Source organism: Schistocerca piceifrons, chromosome 2 (genome assembly GCF_021461385.2).
Source record: "Schistocerca piceifrons isolate TAMUIC-IGC-003096 chromosome 2, iqSchPice1.1, whole genome shotgun sequence".
Lineage (NCBI taxonomy): Eukaryota > Metazoa > Arthropoda > Insecta > Orthoptera > Acrididae > Schistocerca > Schistocerca piceifrons.
Window position 1 is genome coordinate 153,724,500 of NC_060139.1, and position 16,098 is coordinate 153,740,597.

General features: G+C 43.2%; 1 protein-coding gene across 1 annotated transcript in view; it reads left to right on the forward strand.

Moving 5' to 3' along the window:
* LOC124777415 overlaps nucleotides 1-10,588 on the forward strand; it is a 42,238-nt gene extending 31,650 nt beyond the window's left edge. Inside the window, exon 3 of the mRNA XM_047252812.1 lies at nucleotides 9,644-10,588. Coding sequence (XP_047108768.1) covers nucleotides 9,644-9,870 — 227 coding nt within the window. The 3' untranslated portion in view covers nucleotides 9,871-10,588. The remainder of the gene's footprint in view (nucleotides 1-9,643) is intronic.
* Nucleotides 10,589-16,098: the final 5,510 nt, after the last annotated feature.

Sequence of the window (16,098 nt, forward strand, 5' to 3'; positions counted from 1 at the left end):
GGCCAGACAAACGTGTGGTTCCTGAACAGGGGCAGCAGCCTTTTCAGTAGTTGCAAGGGCAACAGTCTGGATGATTGACTGATCTGGCCTTGTAACAATAAACAAAACGGCCTTGCTGTGCTGGTACTGCGAACGGCTGAAAGCAAGGGGAAACTACGGCCGTAATTTTTCCCGAGGGCATGCAGCTTTACTGTATGATTAAATGATGATGGCGTCCTCTTGGGTAAAATATTCCGGAGGTAAAATAGTCCCCATTCGGATCTCCGGGCGGGGACTACTCAAGAGGATGTCGTTATCAGGAGAAAGAAAACTGGCGTTCTACGAATCGGAGCGTGGAATGTCAGATCCCTTAATCGGGCAGGTAGGTTAGAATATTTAAAAATGGAAATGGATATGTTAAAGTCAGATATAGTGGGAATTAGTGAAGTTCGGTGGCAGGAGGAACAAGACTTCTGGTCAGGCGAATACAGGGTTATAAATACAAAGTCAAATAGGGGTAATGCAGGAGTAGGTTTAATAATGAATAGGAAAATAGGAATGCGGGTAAGCTACTACAAACAGCATAGTGAACGCATTATTGTGGCCAAGATAGATACGAAGCCCACACCTACTACAGTAGTACAAGTTTATGTGCCAACTAGCTCTGCAGATGACGAAGAAATTGAAGAAATGTATGATGAAATAAAAGAAATTATTCAGATAGTGAAGGGAGACGAAAATTTAATAGTCATGGGTGACTGGAATTCGAGTGTAGGAAAAGGGAGAGAAGGAAACGTAGTAGGTGAATATGGATTGGGGCTAAGAAATGAGAGAGGAAGCCGCCTGGTAGAATTTTGCACAGAGCACAACTTAATCATAGCTAACACTTGGTTTAAGAATCATGATAGAAGGTTGTATACATGGAAGAACCCTGGAGATACTAAAAGGTATCAGATAGATTATATAATGGTAAGACAGAGATTTAGGAACCAGGTTTTAAATTGTAAGACATTTCCATGGGCAGATGTGGACTCTGACCACAATCTATTGGTTATGAACTGCAGATTAAAATTGAAGAAACTGCAAAAAGGTGGCAATTTAAGGAGATGGGACCTGGATAAACTGAAAGAACCAGAGGTTGTACAGAGTTTCAGGGAGAGCATAAGGGAACAATTGACAGGAATGGGGGAAAGAAATACAGTAGAAGAAGAATGGGTAGCTTTGAGGGATGAAGTAGTGAAGGCAGCAGATGATCAAGTAGGTAAAAAGACGAGGGCTAGTAGAAATCCTTGGGTAACAGAAGAAATATTGAATTTAATTGATGAAAGGAGAAAATATAAAAATGCAGTAAATGAAGCAGGCAAAAAGGAATACAAACGTCTCAAAAATGAGATCGACAGGAAGTGCAAAATGGCTAAGCAGGGATGGCTAGAGGACAAATGTAAGGATGTAGAGGCTTATCTCACTAGGGGTAAGATAGATACTGCCTACAGGAAAATTAAAGAGACCTTTGGAGATATGAGAACCACTTGTATGAACATCAAGAGCTCAGATGGAAACTCAGTTCTAAGCAAAGAAGGGAAAGCAGAAAGGTGGAAGGAGTATATTGAGGGCCTATACAAGGGTGATGTACTTGAGGACAGTATTATGGAAATGGAAGAGGATGTAGATCAAGATGAAATGGGAGATACGATAATGCGTGAAGAGTTTGACAGAGCACTGAAAGACCTGAGTCGAAACAAGGCCCCCGGAGTAGACAACATTCCATTGGAACTACTAATGCCTTGGGGAGCCAGTCCTGACAAAACTCAACCATCTGGTGAGCAAGATGTATGAAACAGGCGAAATAACCTCAGACTTCAAGAAGAATATAATAATTCCAATCCCAAAGAAAGCACGTGCTGACAGATGTGAAAATTACCGAACAATCAGTTTAATAAGCCACAGCTGCAAAATACTAACACGAATTCTTTACAGACGAATGGAAAAACTAGTAGAAGCCGACCTCGGGGAAGATCAGTTTGGATTCCGTAGAAATACTGGAACACGTGAGGCAGTACTGACCTTACGACTTATCTTAGAAGAAAGATTAAGGAAAGGCAAACCTACGTTTCTAGCATTTGTAGACTTAGAGAAAGCTTTTGGCAATGTTGACTGGAATACTCTCTTTCAAATTCTAAAGGTGGCAGGGGTAAAATACAGGGAGCGAAAGGCTATTTACAATTTGTACAGAAACCAGGTGGCAGTTATAAGAGTCGCGGGACATGAAAGGGAAGCAGTGTTTGGGAAGGGAGTAAGACAGGGTTGTAGCATATCCCCGATGTTATTCAATCTGTATATTGAACAAGCAGTAAAGGAAACAAATGAAAAATTCGGAGTAGGTATTAAAATCCATGGAGAAGAAATAAAAACTTTGAGGTTCGCCGATGATATTGTAATTCTGTCAGAGACAGCAAAGGACTTGGAAGAGCAGTTGAATGGAATGGATGGTGTCTTGAAGGGAGGATATAAGATGAACATCAACAAAAGCAAAACGAGAATAATGGAATGTAGTCGAATTAAGTCGGGTGATGTGGAGGGTATTAGATTAGGAAATGAGGCACTTAAAGTAGTAAAGGAGTTTTGCTATTTGGGGAGCAAAATAACTGATGATGGTCGAAGTAGAGAGGATATAAAATGTAGGCTGGCAATGGCAAGGAAAGCGTTTCTGAAGAAGAGGAATTTGTTAACATCGAGTATAGATTTAAGTGTCAGGAAGTGATTTCTGAAAGTATTCGTATGGAGTGTAGCCATGCATGGAAGTGAAACAAGGACGATAAATAGTTTGGACAAGAAGAGAATAGAAGCTTTCGAAATGTGCTGCTACAGAAGAATGCTGAAGATTAGATGGGTAGATCACATAACTAATGAGGAAGTATTGAATAGGATTGGGGAGAAGAGAAGTTTGTGGCACAAATTGACCAGAAGAAGGGATCGGTTGGTAGGACATGTTCTGAGGCATCAAGGGATCACCAATTTAGTATTGGAGGGCAGCGCGGAGGGTAAAAATCGTAGGGGGAGACCAAGAGATGAATACACTCAGCAGATTCAGAAGGATGTAGGTTGCAGTAGGTACTGGGAGATGAAGATGCTTGCACAGGACAGAGTAGCATGGAGAGCTGCGTCAAACCAGTCTCAGGACTGAAGACCACAACAACAACAAGCCAGTGCCGATTTTCTCAACTGCTAGCAGCACCAGTAAAAGTGTCGAGTTGTTGCGCACAAGCTTTTATTTTCGTTGGATAACATACGAACAACAAAAATAGATACAACAACCACATTACACGATGTGCACTGAGGTCACTCAAGTCATTAGTTAGCGACTTGCACATATACAGATAGCGGTAGTATTGCGTACACAAGGGATAAAAGGTCGTTGCGGAGCTGTCATTTGTACTCAGGTGATTCAAGTGAAAAGGTTTCCGAAGTGATTAATGCCGCACGACAGGAATTAAAGGGCTCTGAACGCGAAGTGATTTTGGAGCCAGGCGCATGGAACGCACCATTTCGGAAACCGTTTGGCAGTTCAATATTCCGAGATCAACAGCGTCAGGAGCGTGCCAAGAATACCACATTTCAGACGTTAACGCTCACCACGGACAACGCAGTGACCGATGGCCTTCACTTACCGACCAGGAGCGGCGGCATTTGCGTACAGTTGTCTGTGCTAACAGACTAGCAACAATGCGTGAAACAACCACATAAATCAACGCAACATTCGACGACGGTATCCGTTAGGACAGTGCGGCAACATTTGGTGTTATTGGGCTATGGAAGCAGACTACCGACTCGAGCTCCTTTGCTAACAGCACGACATTGCCTCCAGCGCCTCTCCTGGGCTCGAGATCATATAGTTGGACTGTAGGCTACTGGAAAATCGTGGCCTGGTCATATGATTTCCGATTTTAATTTGCAAGAGCTGATGGTAGAGTCTGAATGTGCCGAGACCCCAAGAAGCCATGGATCCAAGTTGTCAACAAAACACCGTGCAAGCTGGTGGTGGCTCCATAATGGTGTGGGCTGTGTTTACACGGGATGGACCGAGTCCTCTTGTCCATGTAAACAGATGATTGACTGGAAATTGTTATGATCGGACCATTCATGACATTCAGACATTCATGACTTCATGTTCCCAAACAACGATGGAAGTTTTGTGGATGACAGTGCTTGATGTCACCAAGCGACAATTGTCCGCGATTGGTTCGAGAAACATTCTGGACAAATCGGGCGAATAATTTGGCCATCCACTTCACCCAACATGAATCCCATCTAACATTTATGGGACATAATGGATAGGACATTTAGTGCTCAAAATCGTATACCGGCAACACTTTTGCAATTATGGACTGCTATAGAGGCAGCATGGCTAAATATGTCTGCTGGGGACTTCCAACGACTTGTTGAGCCCATGCCACGTCGAGTTGCTGCACTATGCTGGGCAAAAGGAGGCGACCCGTTTCGATGGTATCGTACGACTTTTGTCACTTCACTGTAAAATAAGTAATTCCTAAAAAACGCCACACTTCCCCTGATCACGACCGCATTACCTGTCGACACCTGTAAGAATGCCTCCTCTCCTATATACACGCCCTTCCAACCCTAGTTACTATCCCGACGATGATAACACCTAAGAGAATGCCACCTCTCTTACCTAAAAGCCATTTCCGCTACCAGTAACTTCCGCCTCCATGACTACTACCTCACCATCCTATCCGTCCTATCCCGTTAACTAACGCAATAAAATCTTTTGAACTACCCCTCGACCGGTAACTTACAATGGAAACCCTATCTACAAACGATCCAACAGAGGGCCCACAGTAGACTAAAAGTACGAAAACTACTAATTGGGCGAACTTGGGGATTACGCTCCGCCGCTGTCCTCCACACTGACAAAACATTGAGGCAACCCATACATCCCTACGTAAATGCTGGATGGACATCCATTTCACCTACGTTCTATCAGTCCATTCCAATTCTCTAGTGTCGTGCACTCAGCCTTGCTTTCTGCATCCGTTTTCCTTCGCCCACATTGACCCTTTTCATCTTATCATATTCCCACCACTCTTCACTCATACTGAACACCTTCAGACTACCTAATTCATCCAAAACTCGATTCCATTAATCCTCTTTTCTTCCCCCCTGATTTCTTTCCTTGTACATTGCCGCGGCAATACCGACACATTCCACCAACCTACCACCTGTACACTCTTTACATCCTCTCCCAACGACATTCCAACCCTCTCCCTCTTCCAGAAAATGGTCTCTGTCCCGACATTTATCCATCATACCAATTATAATAACCACCCCACCCATTCTACCTCATCAGGGCTCCTTAACCTCCCCATCTTCCCCTACCCCTTCTTCCCAGCTTTACCACTTTTCCTTACCTTTTTCTCCCATTCATATTATATCCTTAACGATACCCCAACTACTTCATTCCTGTCTCCCCAACATCCATTCCTTATCCATCGATATCACCCATCAATCGTCTGTGCTTATACTCACACCATCCTACCTTACTGAACACCTAACCCTTTCCTCTCCAATGGTAGGCTATTTCTCCTATGGGAGGTCTTTGAACTTTCAGTGACAGCGTAGTGCTTCAAAAGTGTTTCAAATGGCTCTGAGCCCTGTGTGACTTAACATCTGAGGTCGTCAGTCCCCCCCCCCCCCCCCCTAGAACTTAGAACTACTTAAACCTAACAGCACACACATCCATGCCCGAGGCAGGATTCCAACCTGCGACCGTAGCAGTCATGCGGTTCCGGACTGAAGCGCCTAGAACCGCGCGGCCACCGCGGCCAGCGGTAGTGCTTCAGTATCAAGGTCACAGTGTTACATATCGTGTTTCAAATGTTTTGAATGTATTCCTATTGTTCTCTTTTTGCCTTTTACTATTCCTATTTTAAAATTAACAACGGCGAAAATCAACTTTCTTTCATACAAAATCTTCATTGAATTTATCTTAACATATTTTAAAATCACTTGTAAATATTTCGCCTTTTAATTTATTGTCTTATTGTCTTTGTGTATGCTACATATCCTTTGGCTGAAGAGTGGATTGGCTATACCTCTGACTGCCCACCCCACCCACATAAGGCGAGGGAGTTTTAAATAATAATAACGGAAAAAAGGATGTGTGGCAACAAGATTCTATTCTCACACAGGACAAAGTGGTTTTTAAGCATGGAATACAATCACCGACGCAACTGTAAGCAATGTAACAGAAATAGCTATATGAAAAGTGTAACGATTTCAAATAAATGGTTTACCTTTTTACTTCGTTGCTGTACAGACATTTGAAAATGGTGACGGACAGATCTTGTATAAAGAATTCGACAGCCTGCGTTGGATAGTTGAAACTATTTTATCGCCCAGAAATTACTTTGAGGAAATGAAGCCCCACATGAAGAAACTAAGCGATCATGTTTTTGGTTTCGTTTCTTTTTATTTTGTCTCGCTTCATCTTTGAACACCCAAATAGTTGATTGTTGTTTAGTTCCCAGTTCCTAAGAGTGTGTCAAAGTTTCGTCTCCAGACGCAACATTGTGCGCGTATTTTGTATGTCCTCGATTGAATTTTTTGAGTATTTCCTTATCTCACTGAAAAAGAGCCTGTTGTCTAGCTGTAGTCTAATTCGGAGGTCTCTATCGGTAATTTTTTTTTCCGCAGCTGAATATTCACGCAGAATTGAATGTATCGCAGTCTTCGATATGCCTAGTATACGTTCATCTCGCCGCAAGCCATATCCTCTCTACGTATGTTGCACACAACATCAACGTTTTTGGAACAAAATCTAATTTTGGTCGAACTTCGCAAAATTCGTCTCCGGTAAAAGTACGAAAACGATGAAATACTGCAGACCAATTGCAACAGTATTTTCTGTAGACGATTGATTGCCAAACGTTTAATGAAGTGATTTGGGCCATTGTGTTAGTGAGGAATTCACAAAAATCTTAAAAAAAAACGGCCAAAGAAAACCTAAAGACGAAATTTCCATGTCTCTCACCTAAATGTTTCTTTAAACGCTAACTTTGCGAAGTACGCGCCCACATTCTCAGGACCCATTGTTTAATAAACAGGAAATGACAAATTTTTTAAAAGCAGTGTTGTCACACTTCAGTAGTGCCATCTAGTAGTCGTTTCTAAAAACTTAAAAGCCGGCTCTATACAAGAGCAGTTATCCAATTTCTTCGCACAGAAGGTGTGCATGCTTCATAAATTAATCGCAGAATGAAAGAGATGTACAGAGAGCAATGTCTCGCATGTGCACTACATTCCAGTGATGTCAGCGTTATGAGGCGGGCCGTGTAAAAATCAAGGTCATGCCACGCTCTGGGCAAGTGCACGGTGTCACCACCACCACCACGACTTCAGTTGTGGAGGCGATCATAAGGACGAATCAACAGATCACCACAGGCCTTCCGTATACACCTCCCGTCCCCCACGCGCATCCTCTATGACCTGATTCCTTTCCCCCCATCTGCTCCTTTGTCTCAACATATCCGAATCCTTACACCTGCCACTGACTTTATCCCCCCTCCCAATCCCCTGGTTGCTCCTCTTCTCTCCAACCCTCACCCGAACCCCCATCTGCTGCCACGCCTTCACCGTTGTGTCCCCCCTACTCTCCACCTATACTCCCCTAATCTCCTTCCCCAAGGTAGCTTTTGTCAAGTCCCTCTCCCAGATGATGCCCTCTCTCCCTCCATTTATCCCTCCTATCAACTCTGATCCTCACCTCCCCCTCCCTCCCTCTGTGCTTTGCCCTGGCTCCCTCTCCCCCCCCCCTTCCATCCTGTTCTTCTCCGCCTACCCTCTCTTTGACTCCTTTCTCTCTGCTGAGTCCTTTTTCTTTCCCCTCCATTGCTTTCCCATCTCATGTCCTCCCTGCCACATTTTTTTCTGTGTCCTCTCCCTCCACCGGCTCCTCCCTATTTTTTTCTTTTCCTCTCCTCCCTCCCTTCTCTTTTCCCCCTCATCTCTCTGAGTCCTCCCCCCCCCCCCCCCAGTCTGCTTTTGTACTCTATCGTGCAGTGTTTTCTTTGAGTGCTCAGTGCTTTGTGTCCCCCTTTTTAAGTGATGTGAACAGAAACCAGACTGTCGCTGTGTTTTTTAATTGTGCCTATGTGTTTCAATCAACATTGCCCAACCTTTGTTTTTTATATTTTCTTCGCAACTTTTCACCATGTTCGTTTTCTCACCTGTTTTTATTGTTATATCTCCTGATTATCTTTTTTAACTTTATCTGTAGACTGCAGAGCGGCGTATTACGCTGCTGCCAGCCCCCCCCCCCCCCTCTTTCCCGTCTGGGGGGAGGGGGGAGAGGGGAGAATCGAAATACAACAAAGGAAAAAAAAGGATCACCACAGGTGACACTGTTGTTAAACTGGCGATAAGCAGAGGAACTGTACATCACATAAAATCCACATGAAGCTTCGTTATTTCAAAGTTCATGCATAATCGATGCCGAAGCATCTTTCAGAGACTCAAAAGACGGCGAGAAGGGTGCTTGCCTAAAATATCTGTTGAAAAACGTGAATTTCATTGCTCAGATTTCGGATGTGACGAAACGTGTTGTCACCACTTCGATCCTGCCTTCAGACAGATGAGCATGAGGTGACAGCATATTGGTTCCCCTCAACCAAAAAACGCCCACTGTCCAGATACCGGAGAAGTGATGCTCAATTTCTTTCTCAATGAAAAAGCATCTCTGCTCATCGGCTGGCTACCACTGGGTGCAACAGTTAACGCTGAGCAGTATTGCAACACGTTCCTGAGGCTCACAGAGGCCATCAGTAACAATAACAGGAGCAAGCTCTCGAATGGGCAGTCTTTCTCGAGGATAACGGTAGCCCACACAAGTGACTAAGAAGATTCTCGAGCTCTTTCAGAAATTACTATCGAAGGTCCTGGAATATCCTCCTTACAGCCCAGATATCTCCCCATGTGAATAACATATCTTCGGCCCCTTAAAACAATCTCTGTAAGGTCAGAGGTTCACGTTTGACAAGGAAGTACAGTACACCGTGGAGAACTGGACCGTCAGCAACCCAGGAATTTCTCTACTGACGCCATCCACTGCCTTCCTACGCAATGGGATCAGTGTATCTATGTCAGTGGGAATTATGTGTAGTTGCACTGTTCTACACGAATTGTAATTATAATACTGTTATTAATATTTGTTTACATATAATTTTTTCACCTGGGCACACATTATAACTTCACTATTTGTAAACTAAGTCCCATACAGCCATGGTACATTTAGAATCCACCAAACGTAACACGGACTTAGAGACGCAGCTTCTACATTACTGCCTAATAACTATTGTTGTTATTCATTGCTCTGACAGCCATCTAAAGCTGTTTACATAGAGCGAGTTTCAATTTGTGAGGAGTTGGTTCCAGTTAACTCAAAGACACCATGTCTGGAAATTCGTTTTTTTAAAAAAGTGAAACAACCCAATTTTTGAAACTTAATAAGTACAACCAAATTATAAACAAAAACCTCCTAACAACCATTGCTATTCCTCGCGGACTATTGTTGGCTTTAATATTGGACAAATACTGTAATATGTATTTGCATGAGGAATTTCAAGTGCTAAAATTCTACTTTTATTTGCAGATTATGAGGACAACAAACTGTACATCCAGCGGGCGTGCGCTGTGGAAAGCGAAGTGATAGATGCTTGCTCATTTAAATACTTGGTGACGCAGTTTAAAAACTCGGAAATCGTCGACTGCGAAATCTGTACAGCCAATTACTGCAACAATGGCTACAAAAACAGCAACCAACTCCTCCTCTCCTGCTTGTCGTTATTGTTTTCTTTCTTAGTTTCATACCTGTGGTGATAAACTGATAAATCTCTGTCCTGTAAATAAAGACTGTCTTCTTTGTGATGTCACAAACTTTCAAGACTGAAGAGGCATAGTGATAAGTTTTAAATAGGTCATTCTACATATCAAATATTCAATGCGATGTGTTGTCAACCGATTTCGACTGACATTTTGAAACTAGCATCTTGTAATGCACCACACAGAATGTCAAACGGTATAAAATTTAATCTCAATCAGTCCAGTGCTTGCAGCCAACCGTCTGTTATCACAGGCGAAGTAAGCCTTGAATCTGTACACATGCGAGATGAAGTACAGTATGTCATGTGCTAAATAAGAGCATTAGAGTGGTACAATGGATACTATATTCCGTCTGATGTTACATGTTATATGGCCGTAGACAATACATTAACGCATAACATCAGTCTCGCTTAAAAACTACATATCAGTTATGCTTCAACGTATAACATATTAACTGAAATCGGTCGACAACACTTTACAATAAAGATTTCACAATCAGATGTGATTTATTATGTTTGAGTAGCGTTACGTCTACAAAACATATGATAAAAAGCATGAAGTAGGATATTTAACAGTGTTTTGGAACGATATGATGTTTTCCATGATTTTATATACTCAATAAAGTGTGATACAAATGTGTACATCCCTAAAGATGTTTTAATAATTTATAATCAAAGGATCAAAGAGCATAAGCGACATTGCAGGTTGGGGCAGGTGGAGAAATCGGCCGTGGCAGAGCACGCACTGAATGAGACCGACCACGTAATAAAATTCGCCGACACGGAAGTTCTGGCTGTAGAAATACAAAAACACGCGAACAGTTTGAACAAGAAAGAGGAAAGCCTTAAGGTAAACGGATCCTGGCTTCCCGTACTGCAGCGAACGACCGTCGCAGGTAGCAAGAGGAGAACCGCACCGGAAATGACCGCGGAGAAGCCCTTGGACGTTGGCGCGCCAGGTACATATACATTAGTCTGGGCCCGCGAGCTCGGCTCCAGTTCACCACCGACAACGGAGGGTGAAGCTTTGACAATGCCAGCAACTCGTGCTGGCGAAACGTCAGAAAAATCATTAGATGAACGTCGGCCGAAGAACCCGAGACAGAAGCCAATAGGCAGTTTGTCAATATACATATGATATTTCGCAAATAAGGGTGGTGATGTCTACTGCATCATTAGTTGCAACTTCAGCCTTGAGGCGGTAGCGCATTATTGTCGCTTCACAATGTTAGTTCTCGTTACACTCACTGACATTCTCTACGACATGGCTCTCTACTCATGAGAGCAGACAAATGCTTTAATTTTTGTCAGCTGTTACAATGTAGAGCCATTACAGAAGAAATTACATGGTTGGCAGTTTACTGTTTATCTTCGTAATGATACTTGTATCGTTACATATTGCGATGTTTTCTTAAAAGCTGCATGAAAGTGTTTAACAAAACTCGACAAACGTTTGAAAGATGAAGTAATATGTGGATTTCATAAATGTATTTTCTGTTTTGCTGTATAAAACGTTTAATGACATTTTATAGCTGGAAGAGTGTACAAACATTATCTTGCTGAAAGTGTGCAGTCAAGATCATTATAATTAATAATTAATAAAAATTTTATTTACAGAGATTATTTAAATGCGTTCTAATGTTAAATATAATAAAATATAAAATTCTTATTCGAGAAATAAGCCTGGAAAATGAGTGGAAATTGTATTTAGCTCAGCAACATGTGGCCGTATATGAATGTTTGAATTAAATAATGAGTAAGTTTTTGTTAATATATGAATTTTTATTTTCTGTTATGTGAGCGCAATTTCGAAGAAGCAATTGTGGGAATCCGCAATTACATAGGTCCTACAAGAAATATACTATTTTCTAATAAATGGGAGTCTAGGAAACGTTTTCCAAAAGGTTTTCCAGACCGTAAGTATCAATTTCCTTTTACGTTTAGAAAAATGGGATTGGGTACTCAAAAGTTAATAACCTTGAATACAGTAAAAATGATAAATTCATTGAACTGAACTGAACAATGACTGCAGTGCTATACCGTTTAAAGTTTTAAGTGATGACCGTTTTTACAAACCTTACTGGACCATGAACCACACTAGGATTTAGAAAGATAAAATTCTGAAGAAGACAAGGATTGACTGAGCCAACAGGAAATCGCTACACTCCAAAATCTCGTAAGAAGGCGTTGGTATGGTGATAGGGTTGGCTTAAGTGGTGGTAGTAACACCTGCAGTACATAAGAGAATACATTTCTATTAACTGTGGGAGAAGAATGTCTAGCACTGAAAGACATAAACGGTATACCAACCACGATCTGTTTGGATAGACAAAAGAAATCTCGTATGGGCTAAACCAGTGCTTTGATCTACTGAAATAGATAGTGAAACTGGCAGCCTGAAGGGAAAGTTCAGTTCTCTCAACCTTACTGTTTCTTTTCTCTGGAATGGTGGAGGAGAAGTACTTAGTTACTCTTATAAACAAATACTGTTGGTTCAATATTATGCCGTCTATTTCTACCGTCGTAAGGAAACAGTGATACCAAGAGGACGAGTAGTGCTCTCATGGTTGATGCGTCAACACTGCACTTGATTCATGGAGCAACACCATAACATTAGTTTAGCCTCTATTAAGATTAATTCAGTCTTCCATATGCCCACTGTTTGCAGGTGCTGATCTTTTTCCGAGATAAATTTGAAATTCCTCACATATACAAGCACATTCGAGATAAAATTAGTCGCCTCCAGGAATCATCACGCAAACACCGTGCAACATCACATCCACACAACAGACTCACTTTGACGAGAAAGAGAGCCCATAAGTTTGTTCAGGTACGACATATCCAGCAGGAGCCAGTGGTTAGATAATCTCGAGCTACTGAATTGCCACTTTTCACCCACTGGTCCCAACAGATCCAGAAATTTTCTATGGTTGTTACATGCGTATCTGAAAGAACTGACACTGTTCACGATGCACAGCTGTACGAAAGAATTCGAACTATTTCGTACAGCTGTGGACCATCAAGAGCGTCCATTCTTTCAGGCATGCCTGTAAGTCTGCGTATATGCAGACTGAAAGGAGGAATAAAAATTTGTACCAAGGCCAGGATTCGAACGCTGGTCCGCTGTTCACTAGGCAGATACTCTGACCACTACGCCACCCTGGCACAGTGGCTTCGTGCAACTACACGGACTACCCTAGCAGCCTATCTTCTCAATCCAAATTCCCCTTCATGCCTCAGCCCGTTTGATTGATGCATGTAAGTATTACAAGCCTAGGTTAGCACACAATGATAACAACACTGGTTTCGATTCCTCGCTGTCTCATCCTCCCTGTTGCAGGAATCTGAGTAATATTGCTTACAGTAGAGGAGGGATTCAGTGGACTAAAATATGTGGACGGTGTGACATATGGCAGTTTGGGTAGGTCGATGGATCGCACATGGATAGCCAAAGGGGGTAAGGCGACCCTAGCAATAAGCAAAATTGTTTCCAGAATGAGATTTTCAGTCTGCAGCGGAGTGTGCGCTGATATGAAACTTCCTGGCAGATTAAAACTGTGTGCCGGACCGAGATTCAAACTCGGGACCTTTGCCTTGAGTCGTGCTTGCGTAGCTCAGATGGTAGAGCACTTGCCCGCGACAGGCAAACGTCCCGAGTTCGAGTCTCTGTCCAGCACACAGTTTTAATCTGCCAGGAAGTTTCAATAAGCAAGAAATTTTTATATGTCAGTATGCGGTAGTAGATTTATACCTAATACAGCTGATGTCAAGGAACTCGCATTCAGCGAATTAATTTAGAATCTTCGGTGGATTTAAGGACTGGAGATTTAGCGGCCTAGTCTAGGTGCTATACTGTGCCTGATTGCTCGTTAAACATGAATGTTGTTATCTTGGAAGGCGGGAGTGTACACAGCATACAGTTCATGATGATGTAGAAGAAAGATCAACACTAGGTCACAAAGAATACAGAAATAAACTTCCTGGTTCTTGCCCCCAGTAACCTGAATGAGTGGACCCAAGTTTTAGTACGAAAAACACCCCTAAAACATCACATAACAACCTCCAGACTGGACGATATCCTTCACACACCGAGGGTTAACTGCATTATTAGTCCGTCACTGAACTCGAAGCCTTGCATCATAAAAAAGAAGAAAAGCAAGAAAATCGCTATTCATCAGACCATACCACTTGCCTCCAGCAATATGCTATCCAGTTTCTGTGTTATTTAGCCCGCTGAAGGTGTGCAACATTGTGTGCTGCTGTGGTCAAAGTGCTCGTGCGAGATACCCTGCTGCAGATGTCCATTCCAAGCAGACTTCCTCGCAATGTTCGCACAAAGACTTCTTTATGTGGACTTACATTCACTGACAGCAGCAGTCCCTTTCGGGTTCCAAATCGATTCTCACCGAAAAGGCATGACATTCGTCTCATGTCCCTGTTGGTTAGAATCTTTTACTATCAGAAATCTGACACTGTGTTATACAGCTGTGGATGGTGCACACTGAGGAGACAAAGAACAGTCCACACTGATAATTAACATATCGGGCAATTTCATTCACGGTGTATTCACGACCAAACGCGACAGCTCGTTTCTGCTACTCTGTCACATCTTCAAGTCGACACATCTTACTGCACCGATTCCTTGTAACCGACTGACAGATGCACACCATTTCACTGCCATGACTTAAGTGTGTCAGCACTGGGAATCACGTGACTGCTTTGTACCAGTTCTACGCCATCCACAGTTCTTCAATGAGATCTGTGAGCCCTTTTAAGGGGGAGATTAATATTTTAGTTGGAGAGTGTTTTATGCGGTCGTGCAACATAAGTGAGACCACCGACTATGTTCGACGTCAGCGTGCAATAACCACTCACAGGAGGCAGGTGGTAGCACTAGCAGTGAAGAGTATATATGAAGCTTATCGAGGGGATTCGGAAAATGTGCAGTAGTCGAAACAATGAGTGAACGGGGTGATTTATTTGATGTTCGAGAGGATGTGATCATTGGCTTTCGGGCCCAGAGTAGAAGCATTTCCGAATCTGCTAAGTCTGTAAATTGTTCGCGAGCCACAAAGGTTGAAGTATAGCATGCGTTGAAAATTACACAACCCAAAAACGGATTCGAGGCAACTTTGGTGCACTGCGGGCCGTAGACGACAGGGGTGAACGACACCTGCGAAGATGTGTATGGGCGCATTGACATGCAACTGCTGAGTAACACACCACCCAGATCAACCAAGGGGCTACCAACAGTGTCTCTTCAACGACCGTTCAGCGAACGTTGCAGCATATGGACCTCCACAGCAGGCGCGTGGTCCTTGCACCCGTGCTAAATGCTCTCCATCGGCGACGACGGCTGGAATTTTCAAGCCAATACCGCATCTGGACGTCCACTGATTGGCGACAGGCGGCCTTTTCAGATGAATCACACTTTATGCTCCATTGGACAGATGCAGTTGGCCTGTACGGCGTAGAACATCTGAAAGCAAATATCCCTCAACAATCGTCGGGAGGTTCACGCCGGAGGAGGGCGCACTGTGATCTGAGAAATACACTACTGGCCATTAAAATTGCTACACCAAGAAGAAATACAGATGATGAACGGGTATTCATTGGACAAACATGTTATACTAGAACTGACATGTGATTACATTTTCACGCAGTTTGGGTGCATAGATCCTGAGAAATCAGTACCCAGAACAACCACCTCTGGCTGTAATAACGGCCTTGATACGCCTGGGAATTGAGTCAAACAGAGCTTGGATGGCGTGTACAGGTACAGCTGCCCATGCAGCTTCAACACGATACCACGGTTCATCAAGAGTATTGACTGGCATATTGTGACGAGCCAGTTGCTCGACCACCATTGACCAGACGTTTTCAGTTGGTGAAAGAGCTGGAGAATGTGCTGGTCAGGGCAGCAGTCGAACATTTTCTGTATCCAGAAAGGCCCGTACAGGACCTGCAACATGCAGTCGTGCATTATCCTGCTGAAATGTAGGGTTTCGCAGGGATCGAATGAAGGGTGGAGCCACGGGTCGTAACACATCTGAAATGTAACGTCCACTGTTCAAAGTGCCGTCAATGCGAACAAGAGGTGACCGATTCGTGTAACCAATGGCACCTCATACCATCAAGGCGGGTGATACGCCAGTATGGCGATGACGAATACACGCTTCCAATGTGCGTTCACCGCGATGTCGCCAAACACGGATGCGACCATCAT